Here is a 21,379-nt window from a genome sequence, read left to right on the forward strand (position 1 = left end):
TTTTTTGCTTCCTCGCTCTGTAGCCCTGCCCCCCCCCTCGCTTACTCCCTCCCTCGTTCGCCCTCTCTCTCTCTCTCGCTCCCTTTCTCTGTGTAAGTCATCTTTCCTCTGCTCTTCTTTGTTGGTGGGGATGCCGTATGATGGACATACTACAAGATAGTCATGCTACTACTAATACTCATAATCAGTATTACTATGATGATTGACAGCAGTTTTCCTATGGATATAAAATGTCTGAGGTGATTAGCATCTCTTTATAATTTCACTTGATGGTCCTAGAACGCCCATAGAACGTCTTCAACTGTCTTACACCCACGCAGGAAGTGAACCACGCGTGAGCACACACACACACACACACACAACAGGAAGTGGGAGGCGGTCATAAAGAAAAATTGTTGAACAATTTCCGAAGAGCACTGAGGTGTTTATCACAGCCACGCTTCTTTTTACGCTTACATTTCACACGCACAGCTCATTGCTGACTGACTGGGATGTGTGGACGCTCAACGCTAACGTCTGGACGCTCAACGCTAACGTCTTTATTCGGCCATCCTTAGCATTGGCTGCTAGCAACGCACACGTACACAACATAACACACACACACACACAAGCAGCAACGCACACGTACACAACATAAAACACACACACAGTCAGAGTACATGACGTGTACTTCATGTGTTGTTCAGTTCGCTGGATAACTTGTGATTGGTCAATGATGCAGTATTGTGAACTACTATGGGTTACTATATAGTTACTTAGGATTACTATGGATTACCATAGGTTACTATGGATTACTATAGGTTACTGTAGATTACTATAGGTTACTAAATGTTACTATGGATTACTATAGGTTACTATATAGTTAGTTAGGATTACTATGGATTACCATAGGTTACTATGGATTACTATAGGTTACTGTAGATTACTATAGGTTACTATGGATTACTATAGGTTACTATGGATTACTATAGGTTACTATGGATTACTATAGGTTACTGTAGATTACTATAGGTTACTAAATGTTACTATGGATTACTATGGGTTACTATGGGTTACTATAGGTTACTGTAGATTACTATAGGTTACTAAATGTTACTATGGATTACTATAGGTTACTATGATTACTATGGGTTACTATAGGTTACTATGGGTTACTATGGATTACTATGGGTTACTATAGGTTACTATGGATTACTATAGGTTACTGTAGATTACTATAGGTTACTAAATGTTACTATGGATTACTATAGGTTACTATGATTACTATGGGTTACTATAGGTTACTATGGGTTACTATGGATTACTATGGGTTACTATAGGTTAGTTAGGATTACTATGGATTACTATATAGTTAGTCACTATGGATTACTATATGTTATAATGGAATACCATAGGTTACTATGGGTTACTATAGGTTACTATGGGTTACTATATAGTTAGTTACTATGGATTACTATATGTTATAATGGAATACCATAGGTTACTATGGGTTACTATAGGTTACTATGGGTTACTATATAGTTAGTTACTATGGATTACTATATGTTATAATGGAATACCATAGGTTACTATAGGTTACTATATAGTTAGTTACTATGGATTACTATAGGTTACTATAGATTACTATAGGTTACTAAATGTTACTAAGGATTACTATAGGTTACTATGCATTGCTATAGGATACTATGGATTACTATGGGTTACTATGGATTACTATATGTTATAATGGATTACCATAGGTTACTATAGGTTACTATAGGTTACTATCGGTTACTATGGGTTACAATGGGTTACTGTAGGTTAGTTAGGGTTACTATATGTTACTATGGGTTACTATATGTTACTATGGGTTACTATATGTTACTATGGGTTACTATAGGTTACAAGAGGTTACTATGGGTTACTTCATGTCTCGGTTCTACTAATGAAAACACGATAGAGCAAATCACTGTTGCCAACTCCTCAGCAGGAAAAGGTGGCTGTCATTGAGGTCACTAGATGATGTCATCGGCTAATTTGCATATTATTTACATACGATGATGTAACAGACGCTATAGGGAAAAGGTATTCGTAGGAGAGACATAAAAGTGAGTGAAAGCGGGGCTAAACCTAAGCCAGCTAGAGGACAAGCGTGACGGACAAGAGGCTCCCTGACTACGGAGCAGCCGTCCTCGAGGAGGTGTTGGGAGGTGTTGGGAGGTGTCGGGAGGAGTTATGAGTTGGCAGAGGAAGGCTGTTATCCTTCAGCGGGGGTCCAATGTGAGACACCAACATGTGTTACCCGTGTACGTACCTGTGTACACGTGTAACATGCCGGCCCTGCAGTGAGGGGCGGGACATTTGCATCATCAGGATAAGACAAGCCCACAGAAAGCTACTTTAGAGTAGTCCGTGTACAGCTTTTGTACGCAACAACACACAGCCACTATTCCCTACATATCGGGCATCAGGCGGAAAGAGTCTTCCAAGTTCTTCTGTTTAGCTTTGAGGCTATACGCGTGACGTCAGTGGCTGACAATGTCACAGCGACCTTGGGGTGACGACCATTTGACATTCAAATCAGTCGATGCCTCCCACCGGAACGTGCTCGCGTTTAAAAGGCATGCAAATGTTCTTACCAACATTCTTTCCATGTCTCGATGGGCTGTCTTTTCCCACCGTTCCTGAAGGAGTCACCAGAGCCAGGTGGTGGTCACCAACCAGGTGAGAGGGGTCATCACAGGAGGTGGTGGTCGCCAACCAGGTGAGAGGGGTCATCACAGGAGGTGGTGGTCGCCAACCAGGTGAGAGGGGTCATCACAGGAGGTGGTGGTCACCAACCAGGTGAGAGGGGTCATCACAGGAGGTGGTGGTCACCAACCATCCAACCTGGCAGGGCCCTTCAGTGGTGGAAGTGGGCTCTTGGGACAACAGCAGAAATGAAACACATCATCAGTAACTTTACAAGACCAACTGAATCATGTTATCATGCTATCATGCTATCATGCTATCATGTTAGAAATACATAAGACTTGATTTGTTTACATCCTAGTATGATGACTAACAAATAAAATGAAGTTGTCCTTTTTGGGAAATAGTGTTGGGGAAAAAAAGGTTAGGGTTGGCTCCATGGCAGTTACCTGGCACAGGTGGGTGGCATAGATAAGGTGGGTGGCATATATACATAAGGTGGGTGACATATAACATATATAAGGTGGGCGGCATAGGTAGGTGGGTGGCAGACATAAGGTGGGTGACATAGGTAGGTGGGTGGCATAGGTGGGTGGCATATATAAGGTGGGTGGCATGGGTAGATGGGTGTCATAGGTAGGTGGGTGGCATAGGTAGGTGGGTGACATAGGTAGGTGGGTGACATATATAAGGTGGGCGGCATAGGAAGGTGGGTGACATAGGTAGGTGGGTGACATACATAAGGTGGGTGGCATACATAAGGTGGGTGACATGGGTAGGTGGGTGGCATACATAAGGTGGGTGGCATAGGTAGGTGGGTGGCATAGGTGGGTGGGTGACATAGGTAGGTGGGTGGCATACATAAGGTGGGTGGCATAGGTAGGTGGGTGGCATAGGTGGGTGGGTGACATAGGTAGGTGGGTGGCATACATAAGGTGGGTGGCATAGGTAGGTGGGTGGCATAGGTGGGTGGGTGACATAGGTAGGTGGGTGGCATACATAAGGTGGGTGGCATAGGTAGGTGGGTGGCATAGTAAAGTGGGTGGCATAGTAAAGTGGGTGGCATAGTAAAGTGGGTGGGTAGGAAGACTTGGCAGCCCCAAGTCTTCTTGCACGCCACGATGGTGCCAGTGGAGGAAAGTCAATAATAATAATCGTTTGCAGGGAGCCGCAATGCTACTCTATGTCTCCTATTTCTACGTGTCATGTGATGATGGTGTAAATGGTGAGGCGAGTGCACGCTAAGCACATTATGCAGCATTACATCAGGATGTTGACTGAAATAAAAGCAGCAGTGGCGGAAATGAAAGACCATTTGCCTCCAAGGGGGAATCACTAATTGGCTAATTGGCCATTAGCCTGCCGCTTTGGTCTGCACAACAGCAGCTCACTTATTTCTCAAATACTAGTTTTTACTTTTCACTGAACGTACGACATTTTCTACAATAATAATATTCTTCTACATATTTTTGGACTTGATCTGCTTCCAAAATAAAAGTGGCTAAATCTGGACCTTTAGTACCAAAATGTTACTTTGTTTTGGAAGTATTTTGCATGTCCACCAGTGTAATCAACATATAGAGTACATGATGTACTGCATATATGTGTAGCATGATCTATATTAGCTAGCATGAGCTAGCATTTGGTCACGTAAACAACTAGCGCAGACCTGTACCGAAGTACTGACCAGTAATCCTTATCACTTGTGGACCACAGAACAACAACAATCCTGCGGAAATGAGCTTTGACCTTATAGACCTCAGCTGTCTAGTCTATCTGGGGGTGGTAGGGTAATGGGGGGGTGGGGGGGGGTGATCTGAACATCTAATTTTGGAAAAAAAGGAGGGGGGACACAACCCATGACAAGATTCCCAATGTGAACTCCTTAGATAGACTTTACCCTGAGATGAACCTCCATCTTTTGGTCTTTCTTCAGCCCCCCCCATACTGTACGTACGTACTGTATTTAGATCTAATGATCCAGCACTGACACCCCCCCCCCTTTTGGAAACATCAACTCAAACTCCAGCTTGTTTTGCTTGAAGACACCACGGTTACGTTACAAGAACCAGATTGGGACGAGGACACCCAGGCACCCGACCTTTATGCTTGCCCTCATTGCCCTTGGTGGGTCTACGGAAGCGTGTCCCTTGCCGTGTCCTGTAGGGGGGTGCTCCGGGAGTCCGGGATTGGTAGCTCATGGTAACGTGACATTGGGTCCTTGTACAACCGGAGCAGAAGCCTGGTCCTCCAGTCTGTTTCTGGTGAACGTTGGCCTCACCGAGGCGGTCTTTGTCACCCAAAAACACAATTTCCGTGTTTACGTGTTACAATTTAAGAGATTTCCATCCCCCATTACACACAACGTTGGTGTGTGTCCTTGGCCGGATGAGTGTGCATGGTGTGTTGCATGAAAGACAAACAGTTGGTCTTGCATGTCAGACATAATGAAGGTGGCGGATGGAAGTCAGGTTTTCTAGTACGTCTATCTGCAGTCTGCGTGACCACATTCAGTCCGAGCTCCAGAACCAAGTTCCTGGGCTCCTGACGTCCGCTGGCTAGCTTAGCTCCGGTACCCGGCGCGGAGCTGTCCTCGGGTTCCTCCGCTAGCACCGTCACGTCCGGTGGTGACCGTTGAGGTGTGCTGGGAGGTTAGTGGGATTTCCTGACTGTTTTACATTCCTACAACACAGCATGCAAATCGCCATGCGGGGCTATTTAGCGGTTTGGGGGTCAAAGGGGAACCCCAGTCATTGGGGCGCTCCGCATCCTGACTAGTTTGGATTCATTTTGAAATATGAATGTTTATTTCCCGAGCTAGAAAAAGTTCTTATTATGACCCAACGAGTGAATCATCTCAACGCTGATGAGCAACATTTCAGGCGGTTTCGCGCCTGCTTCCTCACACCTTTGCGATGAAAGGCTTCGTCATCTCCAGAATTACTGCATTCTGCCCACCGTGTGCGTTTTTTAGCTGCCTATCAAAGAAATAAATACATGTGCGTTCATTTTGGAACAAAAGGTCATGTAAGCATCCATCTTCTATCTTCTATGCTGCTGGGAAATCCATGCAAGACAGGAAGCTAATACTCGTCAGCATACGACCTTGATGTCACCCTCATGGTTTATTGATACGTTTATGAATGCGAGACCTTGTCAAGGATCCCGCGCGGCACCTCGCTCCGCAAATGCAACGTGGTCAAGGATGGGTAGAAAACTAAATCACCGTGGATGGCGTCACGGTCTTTCTTGTCAGCGTAAGCTGCCAACAGAAGCCTTCTTCATTAGAATGCAGCGCTGAGCTCCAGCAGGGTGAGGAATGATGAAAGCGGAGCTAAAAATAGCCGCCTCCCAGGATCCCCCCCGCCCCCCCATACGCCACTGTAAACACCGCGCCGCCTGTGTGTGTGCGCTTTTGGAGCTGCTGCGTTGGAAACGTTTTAGTCGTCTCCTCCGTCATAAAGCGGTGTTTGCTTTAGCAAGCCTGCATCGTCCAAGTGCTGTGCAATGAAAGCCATCTGTGGCGTTAGCCGCGGCCGCCGCTTCTGGTCCATACATCCATCCGTCCGTCCTTTTTCTTCCACCCACAGGTCTGGGTCACAGGGGCCAGCAGTGTCCCAGGCCTGCCTGGACTAGATGCCCGAGCCGCTTCAACTGGCTCCTCGCCACATGAAGGGGCAGCAGCTCCATGCTGAGGTCCTCACATGACCTCTAAGGGTGAGTCCAGACACCCTACTCAAGAAGGTCATGACCATAGGAGAGGGTGGGAACATAGATGGACTGGTATTTGTTATAAGTATAATATAGTATAATATAAATAATCTATAGTATACGTAAATACTCTCTCTGCACCATGACGATACGGTGCCGCCACCACATTACTGTAGATACTGCCATCTCACACTCACTCACAACATTTTGTGCAGATTCTTAGGCTTTTATTTTGTAATGACTCTGTTTCCTCCTGCATTTTGCTTCACGGCCGTCTTTTGCAGGATCCTTGTAACGCAGGATTATTCAAAATTAAATACTTTTACCTGCACTGGGTCTCATGTGACATCCATCAGGCAGTCAGGTGACAAAAATAAGACATAATACAGACTCACAGCTTAGCATTACGAGGGTTCTTTGTTGTTGTTGTTGTTGTTTCTGGACATTAAGGCTTCATGTGGTGGCAATAGTCTCAGTCCACAGCTCATTTTTTATTGCAAAAATGTGCAATAATAGGGGTTAATAACATTATTAACAAAGTTTTGTCTTGAAACACATATAAAACGTATAATTTTTCAATGAATTATTTATCCTTTTTGCAAAACGGACATCCCTGCATGGATACAAGCATGTACAGTAGCTGACTGACCTACTCGGCGTAACGCAGCAGTATTGCCATCTAGTGTCCAACGGTGGAATTACAGGCAATACATTCAAATGTTTCTGTAACCTCTTCGTTCTATCTTCTATGTCTGCTTTTTTGGAGTTAGTTGCATTAATTCTTACATTAATTAACTGCGCAAACAGCGTGAGATTGTTACTACTGTGGAAAAGAAAACAAGTTGTGAAACTTTTCTTACAAGTTTAGTTGGCTCGCCGACTACGAAGGTGCATCAAAACCAATGTTCCCACCGGAAGTACTTACATTAATGCCCCTGCTGGTATATTTTACATCAGCACCTAATTTAAAAAAAAATTGTTGAACGTCTTGATAAATCATAAACGTGCCCATATTTCGTGTAGTTATTTGGCTAGCTCGTAGCTACTTCCGCATTCAGTTCACGCCCACAATAGCGCGACATTTGGACGAGACCTGAGCGACAACCGGGAAAGAAAGAGAATTAAAATATTGAATAAATGAAATATTTGGCGTATATTTGACTGTAACTTGTTGAATGTAAACATTATAAATGGTTTTTTCAATTACCATTAAAATTAAATTTAAAATAAAAAAAAAACTGGAAACCGGAAACCGGAAATATGAGACATTAAACACTAGTTGAGCGTCATGAGAGGCCTACAGGGGGAGCAGGGCCGCCGGGGGTAGCTAGCTGGGTGTCCTTTGTGTGTTCACATCTTTATGGTTGTTCCACTGAGCTGACCATCAGCACAAACAATGTCGCTGAGTCAGCAGCGCTTTGTGCGAAGCTTCAGTGCTCCGTGACCTCGTAGCGGGTCCGCTAAAGCTAAAGGCTAATAAAACTCATTTTGGTGTGAACAAGTGTCACAGAGTTACCCCCAAATATGAAATAATATTAGCAAATTCAGCTTCAGTAAATATAGCCTTCACAAACGCCAATGTAATAATAAAATAATAAAGAAAAAAAAACAGGATGTTTGGTCACAACAGCTAGACAACTAGCTAAAAGCCCGGGCTGTCAAGGTGCCCTGAAGGCATCAGGGACTGAAGTTTACCAACGTACTTCGGTACAAGCACAACTCTGAACTACAGTGATGCTAAAGTTAGCATCTTAGCTTTAACGGAGGCGCTAGAAACAACAAACCAGTCACCGTTTCCTGCATCTCCTCTTTATTGCCCAAAGGAAAATGGCGTCAAAAAACTATTCCAGCACAAAGTGGTCTAAACGGCAAGGACTCGCCGTAGGGACCCCACGGTGGGGTCCATGGCGGCCCACTCCGTGTGACGACGGTACTGCCCCCTCTCCAGCAGGTACTGGTGTCCGCGGTAGTTTGGAAGGTCGTAGAAGACCCAGGCGCCATCCTGCACTTGAGCTGAGTGCACCGCCCCCTGGTGCCAAACGTCGGACAGCTGGGCGACATCTTGTGTGCACTCCAGCGTCTTACCGGTAAAATCGGGATGCTCGAAGACGCGGATCCTGAAGGCGCCGGAAACCTGAAAGACAAAAACGAGAAATGATGTGGACGTTGATGACTTGTGACGGCGTCTTTAATGAGCGTACGTTTGGGACCACGTGACAGGAGCGGACGCTCTCGGTGAAGCCCATCCACTGGTGGAAGTCCGGGTACTCCCCTTTGGTCAGGACGTACTGGTAGCCCAGGTAGTCCGGTCTCTCAAACAGAACCCAGGCCCCGCTCTTGACCCGGACTGAGCTGCAGCGCCTCAGGTGAGTGTTCAACTCGGGACAGTCGCTGCTGCACTCAAAATAGTCACCCTGGAAGTTGTGGTCCTGGTAAAAGATGATCTGGAAGCAAAATAGTCCGGATGTTGTTTGGAACCATGGACTATGAAGAGTCAGGGAGGTCGAACATCCATACATTCTAAACAGTCCGTTTCACCGACCAACCAGTCGGTTAAAAAACAGTTTCGAACGTGCGTATGTACGATACCTGGAGGGTTCTCCTGGGAACGCCAGGATATACAGTACCATGTACTATTTGTAGTACCCTGGAGTCCAAGCGTTGTCGAGTTGAATCGCCGATTCAGGAGCAGCAGTGTGGTTTTGGTTGTGGTCTCAGAACTGTGGACCAACTTTACACTTTCAGCAGGGTCCTTGAGAGTGCAAGGGAGTTTGCCCAACCAGTCTATACATGTTTTGTGGACTCAACCGTGTTCCTTGAGGAGTTCCGTGGAGAGTTCACCAGGAATATTTCGTACCAGACCAGCTAATTCAGGCAATAAGTCCGATTCAGGAACAGCAGTGTGGTTTTGGTCGTGGTCTCAGAACTGTGGACCAACTTTACACTTTCAGCAGGGTCCTTGAGGGCGCAAGGGCGTTTGCCCAACCAGTCTACACGTGTTTTGTGGACTTGACCGTGTTCCTTGAGGAGTTCCGTGGAGAGTTCTCCAGGAATATTTCGTACCAGAACAGCTAATTCAGGCAATAAGTCCGATTCAGGAGGAGTAGTGTGGTTTGGGTCGTGGTCTCGGAACTGTGGACCAACTTTACACTTTCAGCAGGGTCCTTGAGGGTGCAAGGGAGTTTGCCCAACCAGTCTACACATGTTTTGTGGACTCGACCGTGTTCCTTGAGGTGTTCCGTGGAGAGTTCACCAGGAATATTTCGTACCAGACCAGCTAATTCAGGCAATAAGTCCGATTCAGGAGGAGTAGTGTGGTTTGGGTCGTGGTCTCGGAACTGTGGACCAACTTTACACTTTCAGCAGGGTCCTTGAGGGTGCAAGGGCGTTTGCCCAACCAGTCTACACATGTTTTGTGGACTTGACCGTGTTCCTTGAGGAGTTCCGTGGAGAGTTCACCAGGAATATTTCGTACCAGACCAGCTAATTCAGGCAATAAGTCCGATTCAGGAACAGCAGTGTGGTTTTGGTCGTGGTCTTGGAACTGTGGACCAACTTTACACTTTCAGCAGGGTCCTTGAGGGTACAAGGGCGTTTGCCCAACCAGTCTACACATGTTTTGTGGACTCGACCGTGTTCCTTGAGGTGTTCCGTGGAGAGTTCACCAGGAATATTTCATACCAGAACAGCTAATTCAGGCAATAAGTCCGATTCAGGAGGAGTAGTGTGGTTTGGGTCGTGGTCTCGGAACTGTGGGCCAACTTTACACTTTCAGCAGGGTCCTTGAGGGTGCAAGGGAGTTTGCCCAACCAGTCTATACATGTTTTGTGGACTCAACCGTGTTCCTTGAGGAGTTCCGTGGAGAGTTCTCCAGGAATATTTCGTACCAGAACAGCTAATTCAGGCAATAAGTGCGATTCAGGAACAGCAGTGTGGTTTTGGTTGTGGTCTTGGAACTGTGGACCAACTTTACACTTTCAGCAGGGTCCTTGAGTGTGCAAGGGAGTTTGCCCAACCAGTCTATACATGTTTTGTGGACTCGACCGTGTTCCTTGAGGAGTTCCGCGGAGAGTTCACCAGGAATATTTCGTACCAGACCAGCTAATCCAGGCAAGGTTATTTACTTTTATGGACAGAATTTCTAGGTGCAGGTACCGGTTTCATCTAGGCTGGCTTCATCGAGTCGTGACCTTCAACAAAGACTGGGTCCATCCAGAATCAGAATCAAAAGCTCTAACTCTTGAGTTAATGGTTCTCGCCCGGAAAATGGTGGAGTGTCATCCCCAGGTTGGTGATGGGATCCTGCCCCAAGTGGAGGATTTTAAGTACCTTGGGTTCTTGTCCACGAGGGAGTGAAGGAACAGGATATTGGCCTGAAGATTGGTGGGGAATCTGCTGAATCTGATCGGTGGTGTCTTAGAATATTCAACGATTCAGTTCGTCCGAGTCGTCATGTGTGTTTACAGAAGACCAAGATTCTTGGTCTTGACAGATAGAACTGTTTTGAAAACCAAGAGCAGACATTTACAGGGGTGCCTTGGTTAGCGTCATTCTGTTGTGAAGGTGGATCTCTAATCAAAATTTACGGTTCTTGGTTGAAGATTCCCCAGGCATGAATAAAAATCAGTGGTACAGTCCATAGACGCCGAGGTTAGCGCTAGCTTTAGACCAGTTCTGATTTGCTATATTTGCAGTCATATACTAACCAGCGTTTATGTATGCTGAAAAACACTAACGAGGGCATATTTGCATGAGAATCGTTATGATGGATTATGATCCTGTAAGTTAAAAATGTGAACATTTTTTACAGAACGAACGGTTCATGAAAAACCAAAACAATTCCAACACAACTAGCAACAACACATTCAAAGTAACACATAAAAACAGATCATCTTACCTTCCCCGTTGGCTCCATGTTTGGACCACGCACCGCGTTTTTAGTCCGATGTTTATCAGAACCTTCCCAACAGGCCCGCTCCAGATTTATACAGCTGCTGAGTACCGCGCTGGCAGGGGCATGGTTGTCATAACAATAGCCGGGTACTGCCTGCCAATCTGCACGCTAGAACATCCAACTGAAAATCAGCTGCCCAACTGTCAACACGAGCACAAAGCTTGTTATTGTGTTGTACTACAAAAGTCACAATATTATCATATATATCTTAAATAGTTTCAGGAAAAACTAGTATACGTTTTTTGCGTAGTTCAGCAGTGTTTATTCGGGGGGAATACAATCATTTGAACCTGTATTCATTACAGAACCGTGAGGACTTCGGACTGGCCGCCGTTGCTCTACAAGTCAGTGATCATGCGGAAGGACCCCACGGCCGGGGAGGCAGCGCCCCAGTCGGTGTAGCTGGGGTACTCGCCGCGCTCCAGGAAGTACTGGTGACCGTGGTAGTTGGGCTGCTCGTACAGAACCCACGCGCCGTCCATCACCACGCAGGAACGGACCTCGCCCAACCGGAGAGCCTCGTAGATCGACGGGCAGTCCACCCCGCACTCGGCGGCCTGGCCGGCGAAATCCTGCTCGTCGTAGAAGCGGATCTTCCAGGACTTTCCGTACACCTCAAATAGTCAGAGCAGGACAGCATTAAGGAACCGATGTCAAAACCTTCAAATTGGTTACCTAGAACTAGTCAAAACCAGATCTAGTTTGGTCTGGGTCCCTGTCCAAAATGTTGCTGCTCGAGTGCTGACAAGGTTACAAAGACGCAAGCAGGCTAATTAAACATGTCAGCCCAATTGTTGTCATTGTTTGAGTGTTCAGGTTTGGACTAGCACCGTTTATTGAGGCGTCCTGACTGGTCCACCGGACTAAAGTAGACCATTTTGTGTTGCTATGGCAACAAAGAGTCCATTCTCCTGATGACGAGCCAGTTTACCGTCACCCTGAATTTGAAGGTCGGGTTATTACACAGCGTTTATGTCAACCATTTCCTGGCTCCTGCAGCTGTTTTGCTAGTCGCTTTCACAAAGTCACACGCTTGAGCATCCAGCACCGTCCTGCCAAATCATCAGCCTTTTGTTCGGCCATTTTTGTTCCCGTATTATTGCCCGTTCGCTGCACAGGACCCCCCCCGCACCAAAAAAAAACGCCTTACTCCTGCATCCTTCCGAGTGGACTCACATTTTTGACTGCGCGACATGACTTGATGCTGTCATTGAATCCCATCCACTTGTGGCGGTCGGGGTATTCGCCGGGGCTCAGAACATACTGGTGGCCCTCGTAGTTGGCGTGCTGGAAGAGCACCCAGCATCCTCGCTCCACTTTGATGGAGTTGCATCGCCTCAAGTGGGGGCTCAGGTCCGGGCTGTCTGCGTCGCACTCGTAAGATCTGCCTTGGTAGTTTGCATCCTCGAAGAACACGATCTGGATGGAAGATCATTCGGTGGGACAAATGTTTGGGCGAAGATTAGCACATGCACGCTCCTACCTTGCTCATTTTTTTGTGATTATCGCTCGCCTAACTGCCCCCCCCCGAGCCGGCAGCACGTCTGTTGTGGTTTATATTGAAATGCAGAATGTGCAGACGAGGGAAAGCTGTTATCATCTAAATTAGCTATTTGCATATCAGCCAAGTGGTCAGCTTTGATTGTGATGGCGTCGAATCAAAGAATCAATCACAAGACCTGACAGAGTCGTCAATTTTATTATTATTTTTTTTTTTTACATGGATCACTTTGTGGTGGCGGTATATGGCTTAAAAGCTATATAGCCATAATTCATAATGCCGCCTACAGAGAACATATTAACTCCTTATTTCTAAAATCACAACTACTTCAACTTGCTGATATAGTTCATCTTCAAACAATAATTCAATAATGCAAAAGGCTAAAAATAAGCAATTAGCTAAAAATGTTATCCAGTACTGAAATATGTCAGGGAAGAAGTACATTAGAAACACTTCTATGCTAGGACTACGTATATTGACACTTACTGTGTTACCCGTTATGTCATTGGATGGTCATATCACCTCGTACTTCGGTACATGACAAAAAATTAAAAAAAATTAAAATTAATTTTTTTTGAATTTTGACAATTTTAACATTTTTTTTTCAAATTAAAAAAATACAAAAATATAAAAATAAAAATTAATAAAATACATTAAAAAATTATATTAGGAAAGCAGGATGTGAACAAATGTAACAATTACTGATTGTAAAAGTACCAGATGCATGTTCAAATGAAATAAAACCATTAGCATTAGCATTAGCATTAGCATTAGCATTAGCATTAGCATTAGCATTAGCATTAGCATTAGCATTACCATTACCATTACCATTACCATTACCATTACCAAAAGCTGTCAGTGGCATGACAACAACAGCAGATGGTACTTTGGTAGGAACCGTTGGTTGGTGACTAGCCTAGCTTGTGAATGCTACATCTTAGCACGGCATCACGATGTCTCACCCTCGTCCTAACAAAGAAGAGGAAGCCCACATCGGGAACACGGGACAACAATGTGGGGCTTCCAGGTGTGGGTTTCGCCCCGCCCCGCCATGCCCCCCAGTGACGCAGCATGTCCTCACAGGACACCGTGACAGTTTGGTCTTCCAGATTCCAAATTGTTTCTGCAGTTTTTGTGTTGTCGTACATTTGGGGCGGCACGGCGGTCCTAGTGGTTAGCGCGCAGAACTCACAGCTAGGAGGACCAGGGTTCAATTCCACCCTCGGCTATCTCTGTGTGGAGTTTGCATGTTTTTTCCGGGTACTCCGGTTTCCTCCCACATTCCAAAAACATGCTAGGTTAATTGGCCACTCCAAATTGTCCATAGGTACGAATTTGAGTGTGAATGGTTGTTTGTCTATATGTGCCCTGGGATTGGCTGGCCACCAGTCCAGGGTGGGATAGGCTCCAGCACCCTCGTGAGGAAAAAGCGGTAGAAAATGTTTGAAGACTGGAAATGACGAACCGATTTGTACGAGGTACAGTGCCAACGTCTCTCCACGGACACGAATCATGACGCTATTATTCCACAGGTCAGTCCAACAAAGTGCTTGCCCCCGCAGAGCAAATACAAAGAGGCCCAGCTGGTTTGCGTCCTCGCCCCATAGGAGAGCGGGCCACAATTGGCACCGGACCAGATGCATACAGTGGGGAATAATAAGCATTTCGAGAGCGATTGAACAAACATCACAGGCCCGTACGGCGGTCTGCTGAGTAAGTACGTTCCGCACAATGGCTCCATAGATCATTTGGCGATCGTGACGCCTATAAAAGGTTCGGGAGCCGGGCAGAGGCAGCAGTGCAATCGAGGACAGGATTGGACGTGAACATGGGCAGAGTAAGCCGCATTTGTCACGGGGTCGGTTTTTTTTTGCGGTGGTTCTGATTGTTCTTTGCCGTTTTCCAGATCATCTTCTACGAGGACAGGAACTTCCAGGGTCGCTCCTACGAGACCAGCAGCGACTGCGCTGAGTTGACCTCCTTCCTGAGCCGCTGCAACTCGTGCCGGGTGGAGAGCGGCTGCTTCATGGTCTACGAGAGAGCCAACTTCATGGGCCACCAGATGCTGGTGCGCAGAGGCGAGTACCCCGACAACCAGCGTCTGATGGGCATCAGCATGAGCGACTGCATCCGTTCCTGCCGCATGATCCCCATGGTAAGGACGGCAGGATCCATGACCGGCTGCCTGGTTTTGGGAACGTCCCCGATCAGCTGCTCCAACCGTTCCTTGCTGTGTTTATTTGCAGCACCGGGGTCCCTTCAGGATGAGAATCTACGAGAGAGAGAACTTCGGCGGTCAGATGAACGAGCTGTTGGACGACTGCGACAACATCATGGACCGTCTGCGCATGTCCGACTGCCTGTCCGCCCAAGTGATGGAGGGTCACTGGCTGCTGTACGAGCAGCCCCAGTACCGAGGCAGGATGCTGTACCTGAGGCCCGGGGAGTACAGGAGCATGAGGGACATGGGGACAGGTCCTGTTGACATGAGGATCGGATCCATCAGACGCATCATGGAGTCCTGCTAGGCGACAAATAACGAGCTATCACGTGGAAAATGTAATCGATTCATATCAATAAATGCTTCATAAGTTATAAAACGTCTGTTTACGTCTGATTGTAAAAACAATGAAAATATCAATCGATGATTGATATTAGAAACAGAACCGGGACCCGGCGAGACCGTACAAAAGTCTTAGACCACCTTCAGCTTTTGAGGACCTTCATCACCGTAAGAATGTTGACGTAGCCCCAAACACGAAGAAGCTTTAGATTGGCGGGTCACGTCAGACGAGCGAGCCGATCATTGGGCGGGTCCGGCTGGAAGGGGCGGGGCTTCACCACATCCACCTCCGCGCGGCAGCTTTTGTAATTAGCGTGACTTGCTTAGCGAGCTGTGATTTAGTTCTGGTAAACATTGCACTACGTAATCATCATACTTAGCATAATTGCACTGAGCACCGCTAGCTAGCTAGCTAGCTTAGTCTATGGGAGCACCGTTGTCCACTTGTTCACACGTCCACTGACCCATTTTTATTATTATTATTATTATTAAAGGGGGGACCGCCCACTCCTGACCCCCACCCCAAGGACCAACAAAGCCACGTTTGAATCAATGAAAAGGTTACAGTACACACCATATAAACAGAACCGGGACCGGGCAAGACCGTACCAAAGTCTCAGGCCACCTCCAGCTTTGTTTTGAGGACCTTCATCACCGCAAGAATGTTGACGTACGTAGCCCCAAAGACGAAGAAGCAAGGACTCGACCGCCCACTGCCAACGTGCTCCAAAAACCGTTACTTGTTTTTTTGCTAGGTATTCTGGGCCCCATGAAAAAAAGTCACATGGGGCGACCATGCTGGGCGGCTGTGGTCACCACACCCCTTGGACTTAACTGACCCCCTAAATGACCCATACAGAGCTTTTTTGACTCCAATGAATTTAGTTAGATGCCAGTTTTAGAGCGGCACCTCGCTGGTACCTCGGTTAATGTCGACCCCGGTTATCTTCCCCCGCCTCAAGTTTAACTTCATTACAATTTAATTTAATTTAATTTAATTTAATTTAATTTAATTTAATTTAATTTAATTTAATTTAATTTAATTTAATTTAATTTAATTTAATTTAATTTAATTTAATTTAATTTAATTTAATTTAATTTAATTTAATTTAATTTAATTTAATTTAATTTAATTTAATTTAATTTAATTTAATTTAATTTAATTTAATTTGTAAAAATAATATTTAAATTGTGTTTCATTCATTGAAATTAATCAAATTTTTTATGTCATTTTTATTTTGAAGATTCAAAAAACAACAAAATGGAACTTCCTTTTTCCATTTTCAAACATTTTTCAAAAAGTTCCAGGAAGTCCAGCATCCTGAAATCACCGCTTCACTGTTGAATCTTTGTCTTTGTCTTAAACTACACCCTCTCAGATATTTGTCTTCTTGCACAGCAGCGTTTTTCTGTCCTTGTTAGACCCAGTTTGTGCTGCTCTCTGAAGGGAGTAGTTAACAGCACGGTAAGAGATTTTAGTTTAGATTTTTAGATGGGTTTTCTAATCATCTATTAGCCTTATAAAATGATGAACTTGGATTAGCAGCCATACCAGGAGATTGATGCAGAGGACTGACAGTTGTTGATAGTAGGCCTCTATGCAAAAATATACATCCTTCTTTCAAAATCATCTCATTCATTTTCATTGTTTGTGAAATGGATAAAAATGTGTTTTTCTTTGGAAAACACACTCTCAGATATGTCTTCTTGCACAGTTCTGCAGCGTTTTTCTGTCCTTGTTAGACCCAGTTTGTGAAAATCATTTTAATTGTTTGTGAAATGGATAAAAAATGTTTGTAAAATGCATGAAAATGTGTTTTTCTTTGGAAAACACACTCTCAGATATGTCTTCTTGCACAGTTCTGCAGCGTTTTTCTGTCCTTGTTAGACCCAGTTTGTGAAAATCATTTGAATTGTTTTTTGAAATGGATAAAAAATGTTTGTAAAATGCATGAAAATGTGTTTTTCTTTGGAAAACACACTCTCAGATAATTCTTCTTGCACAGTTGTGCAGCGTTTTTCTGTCCTTGTTAGACCCAGTTTGTGAAAATCATTTGAATTGTTTGTGAAATGGATAAAAAATGTTTGTAAAATGCATGAAAATGTGTTTTTCTTTGGAAAACACACTCTCAGATATGTCTTCTTGCACAGTTCTGCAGCGTTTTTCTGTCCTTGTTAGACCCAGTTTGTGAAAATCATTTTAATTGTTTTTTGAAATGGATAAAAAATGTTTGTAAAATGCATGAAAATGTGTTTTTCTTTGGAAAACACACTCTCAGATATGTCTTCCTGCACAGTTCCGCAGCGTTTTTCTGTCCTTGTTAGACCCAGTTTGTGAAAATCATTTGAATTGTTTTTTGAAATGGATAAAAAATGTTTGTAAAATGCATGAAAATGTGTTTTTCTTTGGAAAACACACTCTCAGATATGTCTTCTTGCACAGTTCGGCAGCGTTTTTCTGTCCTTGTTAGACCCAGTTTGTGAAAATCATTTTAATTGTTTGTGAAATGGATTAAAAAATGTTTGTAAAATGCATGAAAATGTGTTTTTCTTTGGAAAACACACTCTCAGATATGTCTTCTTGCACAGTTCTGTAGCGTTTTTCTGTCCTTGTTAGACCCACGCTGGTCTCTGAATGAAGTGGTTAACAGCACGGTAAGAGATTTTAGTTTTAAAAATGTACATCCTTCTTTCAAAATCATCTGATTCATTTTAATTGTTTGTGAAATTGATTAAAAAAATTTGTGAAATGGAAAATATTGTTTGTGAAATGTGTTTTTCTTTGGAAAACAAAGAAATTTGGAAGTGATCGCAAACTTTTGAGCGGTAGTGTATTAGCAAAATCAATACTTTTAACTGATTATCACCGATACCGTTTACTACAACATAAACACAAAGAAAAGTACTGAAAATTATTACCATTGAGTACTGATACCGATTCCCAGGTACCGGGCATTGTTATAGTAGGAGTTGAAATGTGAAAAGTACCCATCCCTAAATGTGATGACCTGTTTCAAGGTCGTAGAATGGAATGGGCTTTAGGGGAAGCAATGTAGCTCGGGAAAGACTTCAAGACACAAAACCAAGGACCACAAAACGGTAGTCAAAGGAGCTCCAGACCTGGAACTTGGATAAGCACCCTTGATTTTATGTTGGATGAGTCACCAAGTCACCAAGCTATCAAGTTCAAACCCGGAGAACCGGCGACATAAAAGAACTTGTGAATAGCCTGGCCGGCCTTGGAGCCTGAGAAGCTTCTCTTTATGTCTGAGTATAATAGTACGCGCATGCAGTACTAATACACAGGACATACACAGGACATAATAACCCTTTAGCACCCTGACTGCTCAGTAGGCTTCTATGGCATGTTGCTGGCTCAGGGTTAAAGCACAATGGAAGCCCACCATGAGCAGGTATAAAAGCGGCCATTAGTCCCAACAGGAACACACGACAGACGCCGACTCGTGACGTGCAACCAAAACACCGTAACCATGGGCAGGGTAGGTACTCAATCCCGGTTGAAGAACAGACAAAGCATGACGTGTGCTCTTCAAGAATCTTTATCTTGTTCCAGATCATCTTCTACGAGGACAGGAACTTCCAGGGTCGCTCCTACGAGTGCATGAGCGACTGCTCCGACATGTCCTCCTACCTGAGCAGGTGCCAGTCCTGCCGGGTGGAGAGCGGCTGCTTCATGGTGTACGAGCGCCCCAACTTCATGGGGAACCAGTACTTCATGAGGAGGGGCGAGTACTCGGACTCCATGAGCATGATGGGCATGCGGGACTGCATCAGGTCCTGCCGTTCCATCCCCATGGTATGGACCTTCAAGCAGAAGAATGATTTGTAGCTCCCGTTCATTTTTTCTAACGGAGCTGATTCGATTTACAGCACAGAGGCCAGTTCCGGATCAAGATCTTCGAGAGGGAGAACTTCAGCGGCACCATGCACGAGCTGCACGAGGACTGCGACAACATCATGGACCGCTTCCGCATGAACGACTGCATGTCCTGCCAGGTGATGGACGGCCACTGGCTGCTGTACGAGCAGCCCCACTTCCGCGGCAGGATGATGTACATGAGGCCCGGCGAGTACCGCAGCTTCAGGGAGATGGGCATGAGCAACATGAGGTTCATGAGCATGAGACGCATCATGGACTCCTGCAACTGAACGTCTGTATCGGCCAACATCGAGTCGTATTAAAACTGAAGGATGGAATCACTAATCATCTTGAGTGCTTTCTTTCATATGAATTTATCAATGGATAAAGATAATATTCACATAGCTTAATTGACCTTGGAACGGTGGGGTGCCGACCTTGGAGTGAGACTTCATGGCATGCGGGGCAAACGTACGCTTGGCCCAGTCGGGCGTACCGCAACACGCCGATACCGACTGCTAGTTCAGTGCCGGTTATTGCTCTGACCGTCCCCTCCAGGGAGCACGAGCCACATTTTGATGGCAAGTAGGGGGCTCCAAAAAATTGTCCCCTGCTTGAAGTCCCCTGCTTGACATAAGCTGGACACTAAACAATATGATTGTCAATATTTGTGGAGACCAAATAAACTACCTAAAAATAAAAATAAAAATAAAAATAAAAATAAAAATAAAAATAAAAATAAAAATAAAAATAAAAATAAAAATAAAAATAAAAATAAAAATAAAAATAAAAATAAAAATAAAAATAAAAATAAAAATAAAAATAAAAATAAAAATAAAAATAAAAATAAAAATAAAAATAAAAATAAAAATAAATTAAAATAAAATAAAATAAATAAAAAAATAAAAATTCTCCTTCTCGCCTTCTTATCTCTAAGGGAGATCCCAGCCACCCGACCCAAAGGTCATAGGTCATGAACAATCGCCTGCTTGGTGAATTCTGCGTCCCCAAAAAACACTTGGCCACCACAAGCCGGTTATCCCTTTCAGAACTTTGACCTGCTTGCCACACAAATAAGGCTGCAGATTTCATGACAAAATCAAAAATATGAAAGTACCCCCCCTCCAAACATAATTCTTTTGATTTTTTTTTATTATGTTGCACTAAACTTTACTTTACCACAAATAAAATAATTGACAGGTTTCTAACGTCTGCAGTTTACTACAAATTCGTAGGTTTCAGTTCTGTTTTTTTATTTTAAAAATAATTCAAGATGTTTCCACAAAAGCTAAGCATTTAGTTCCCTTAGTGTATTCAGAATGAACTGAACCCTGACCCTTAATACGGGTCCAAATATGGACCAACAGTATTAACGCAGTCTTGTTACTGGGGTGATACCCCCAAGGGCTCTGCTTTTGGGCCCCCGTAAAGGAACCACAACGACCTGCACTATTACCCCCATGGGGTCCACGCTACTCGACTATTCAGGACCAGAATCAACTCACAACCCCTAAAGCTAAGAATTGAGTGTCTTCGGTGTGGCACTTTGGTCTTGGTCTGTATACTGTCTCCTGGAATTGTAAATAAAGTTCCGATATATGAATTTGAATTTTAAATAAAGTTGAATATTCTTTGTTTAGAAGTGTTATTTTATGTATTTTGATTTCCAAACGTTTCAAACACGACAAAACACGACTACAGCACACCGGTGTCCAGAGTTCCATAAGTCCAGCTCGGGCTTCATCAGGTTTTCCAAAAAAAAAAAAACGCATTTATTAAAAACAGAAAAATATACAAACTTTTGCAGTGTTTTGGTTCCAATTTTCAACAATAAAAGCTCTGATAAAACATTCCACTGTTCTCAAATATCTTCATTTTTCTGCACAAAATAAGATAAAAAAATAAATAAACAAATCAAGAAGAAAATCAATCAATCAGTAATAAATAAATATAATAATAATAATAATAATAATAATAATAATAAAACGGCAAATAATAAAAACTTAAGAAACCACATATACTCCTTTTATTTACAACATATTGCGCAACTGCAGGGTCTTGAGACACATGCTAACTCGCAAACTAGAGCGCTAGCGACCT

The 21,379-nt window shown here is 44.2% G+C and overlaps 4 protein-coding genes across 4 annotated transcripts; 2 read left to right on the plus strand and 2 right to left on the minus strand.

Moving 5' to 3' along the window:
* Window positions 1-8,174: 8,174 nt before the first annotated feature.
* LOC131136004 (gamma-crystallin B-like) lies at window positions 8,175-11,431 on the minus strand. Its single transcript, XM_058082452.1, has 3 exons — window positions 11,279-11,431; window positions 8,583-8,825; window positions 8,175-8,515 (listed from the first exon to the last, which is right to left on the minus strand). Exons 1-3 carry the CDS (start codon window positions 11,294-11,296, stop codon window positions 8,243-8,245), a joined length of 534 nt encoding a protein of 177 aa, XP_057938435.1. The 5' UTR covers window positions 11,297-11,431; the 3' UTR covers window positions 8,175-8,242.
* Window positions 11,432-11,573: 142 nt separating this feature from the next.
* On the minus strand, window positions 11,574-12,885 carry LOC131136005 (gamma-crystallin M2-like). The gene is made up of 3 exons (XM_058082453.1): window positions 12,819-12,885; window positions 12,512-12,754; window positions 11,574-11,949 (listed from the first exon to the last, which is right to left on the minus strand). Exons 1-3 carry the CDS (start codon window positions 12,825-12,827, stop codon window positions 11,674-11,676), a joined length of 528 nt encoding a protein of 175 aa, XP_057938436.1. The 5' UTR covers window positions 12,828-12,885; the 3' UTR covers window positions 11,574-11,673.
* A 1,621-nt stretch (window positions 12,886-14,506) lies between these two features.
* LOC131136003 (gamma-crystallin M3-like) lies at window positions 14,507-15,436 on the plus strand. The gene is made up of 3 exons (XM_058082450.1): window positions 14,507-14,673; window positions 14,743-14,991; window positions 15,083-15,436. Exons 1-3 carry the CDS (start codon window positions 14,665-14,667, stop codon window positions 15,362-15,364), a joined length of 540 nt encoding a protein of 179 aa, XP_057938433.1. The 5' UTR covers window positions 14,507-14,664; the 3' UTR covers window positions 15,365-15,436.
* Window positions 15,437-18,858: 3,422 nt separating this feature from the next.
* On the plus strand, window positions 18,859-19,803 carry LOC131135572 (gamma-crystallin M3-like). The gene is made up of 3 exons (XM_058081632.1): window positions 18,859-18,899; window positions 18,974-19,216; window positions 19,291-19,803. Exons 1-3 carry the CDS (start codon window positions 18,891-18,893, stop codon window positions 19,567-19,569), a joined length of 531 nt encoding a protein of 176 aa, XP_057937615.1. The 5' UTR covers window positions 18,859-18,890; the 3' UTR covers window positions 19,570-19,803.
* The last annotated feature ends 1,576 nt before the right edge of the window (window positions 19,804-21,379 follow it).

This window comes from Doryrhamphus excisus, chromosome 9 (genome assembly GCF_030265055.1).
Source record: "Doryrhamphus excisus isolate RoL2022-K1 chromosome 9, RoL_Dexc_1.0, whole genome shotgun sequence".
NCBI lineage: Eukaryota > Metazoa > Chordata > Actinopteri > Syngnathiformes > Syngnathidae > Doryrhamphus > Doryrhamphus excisus.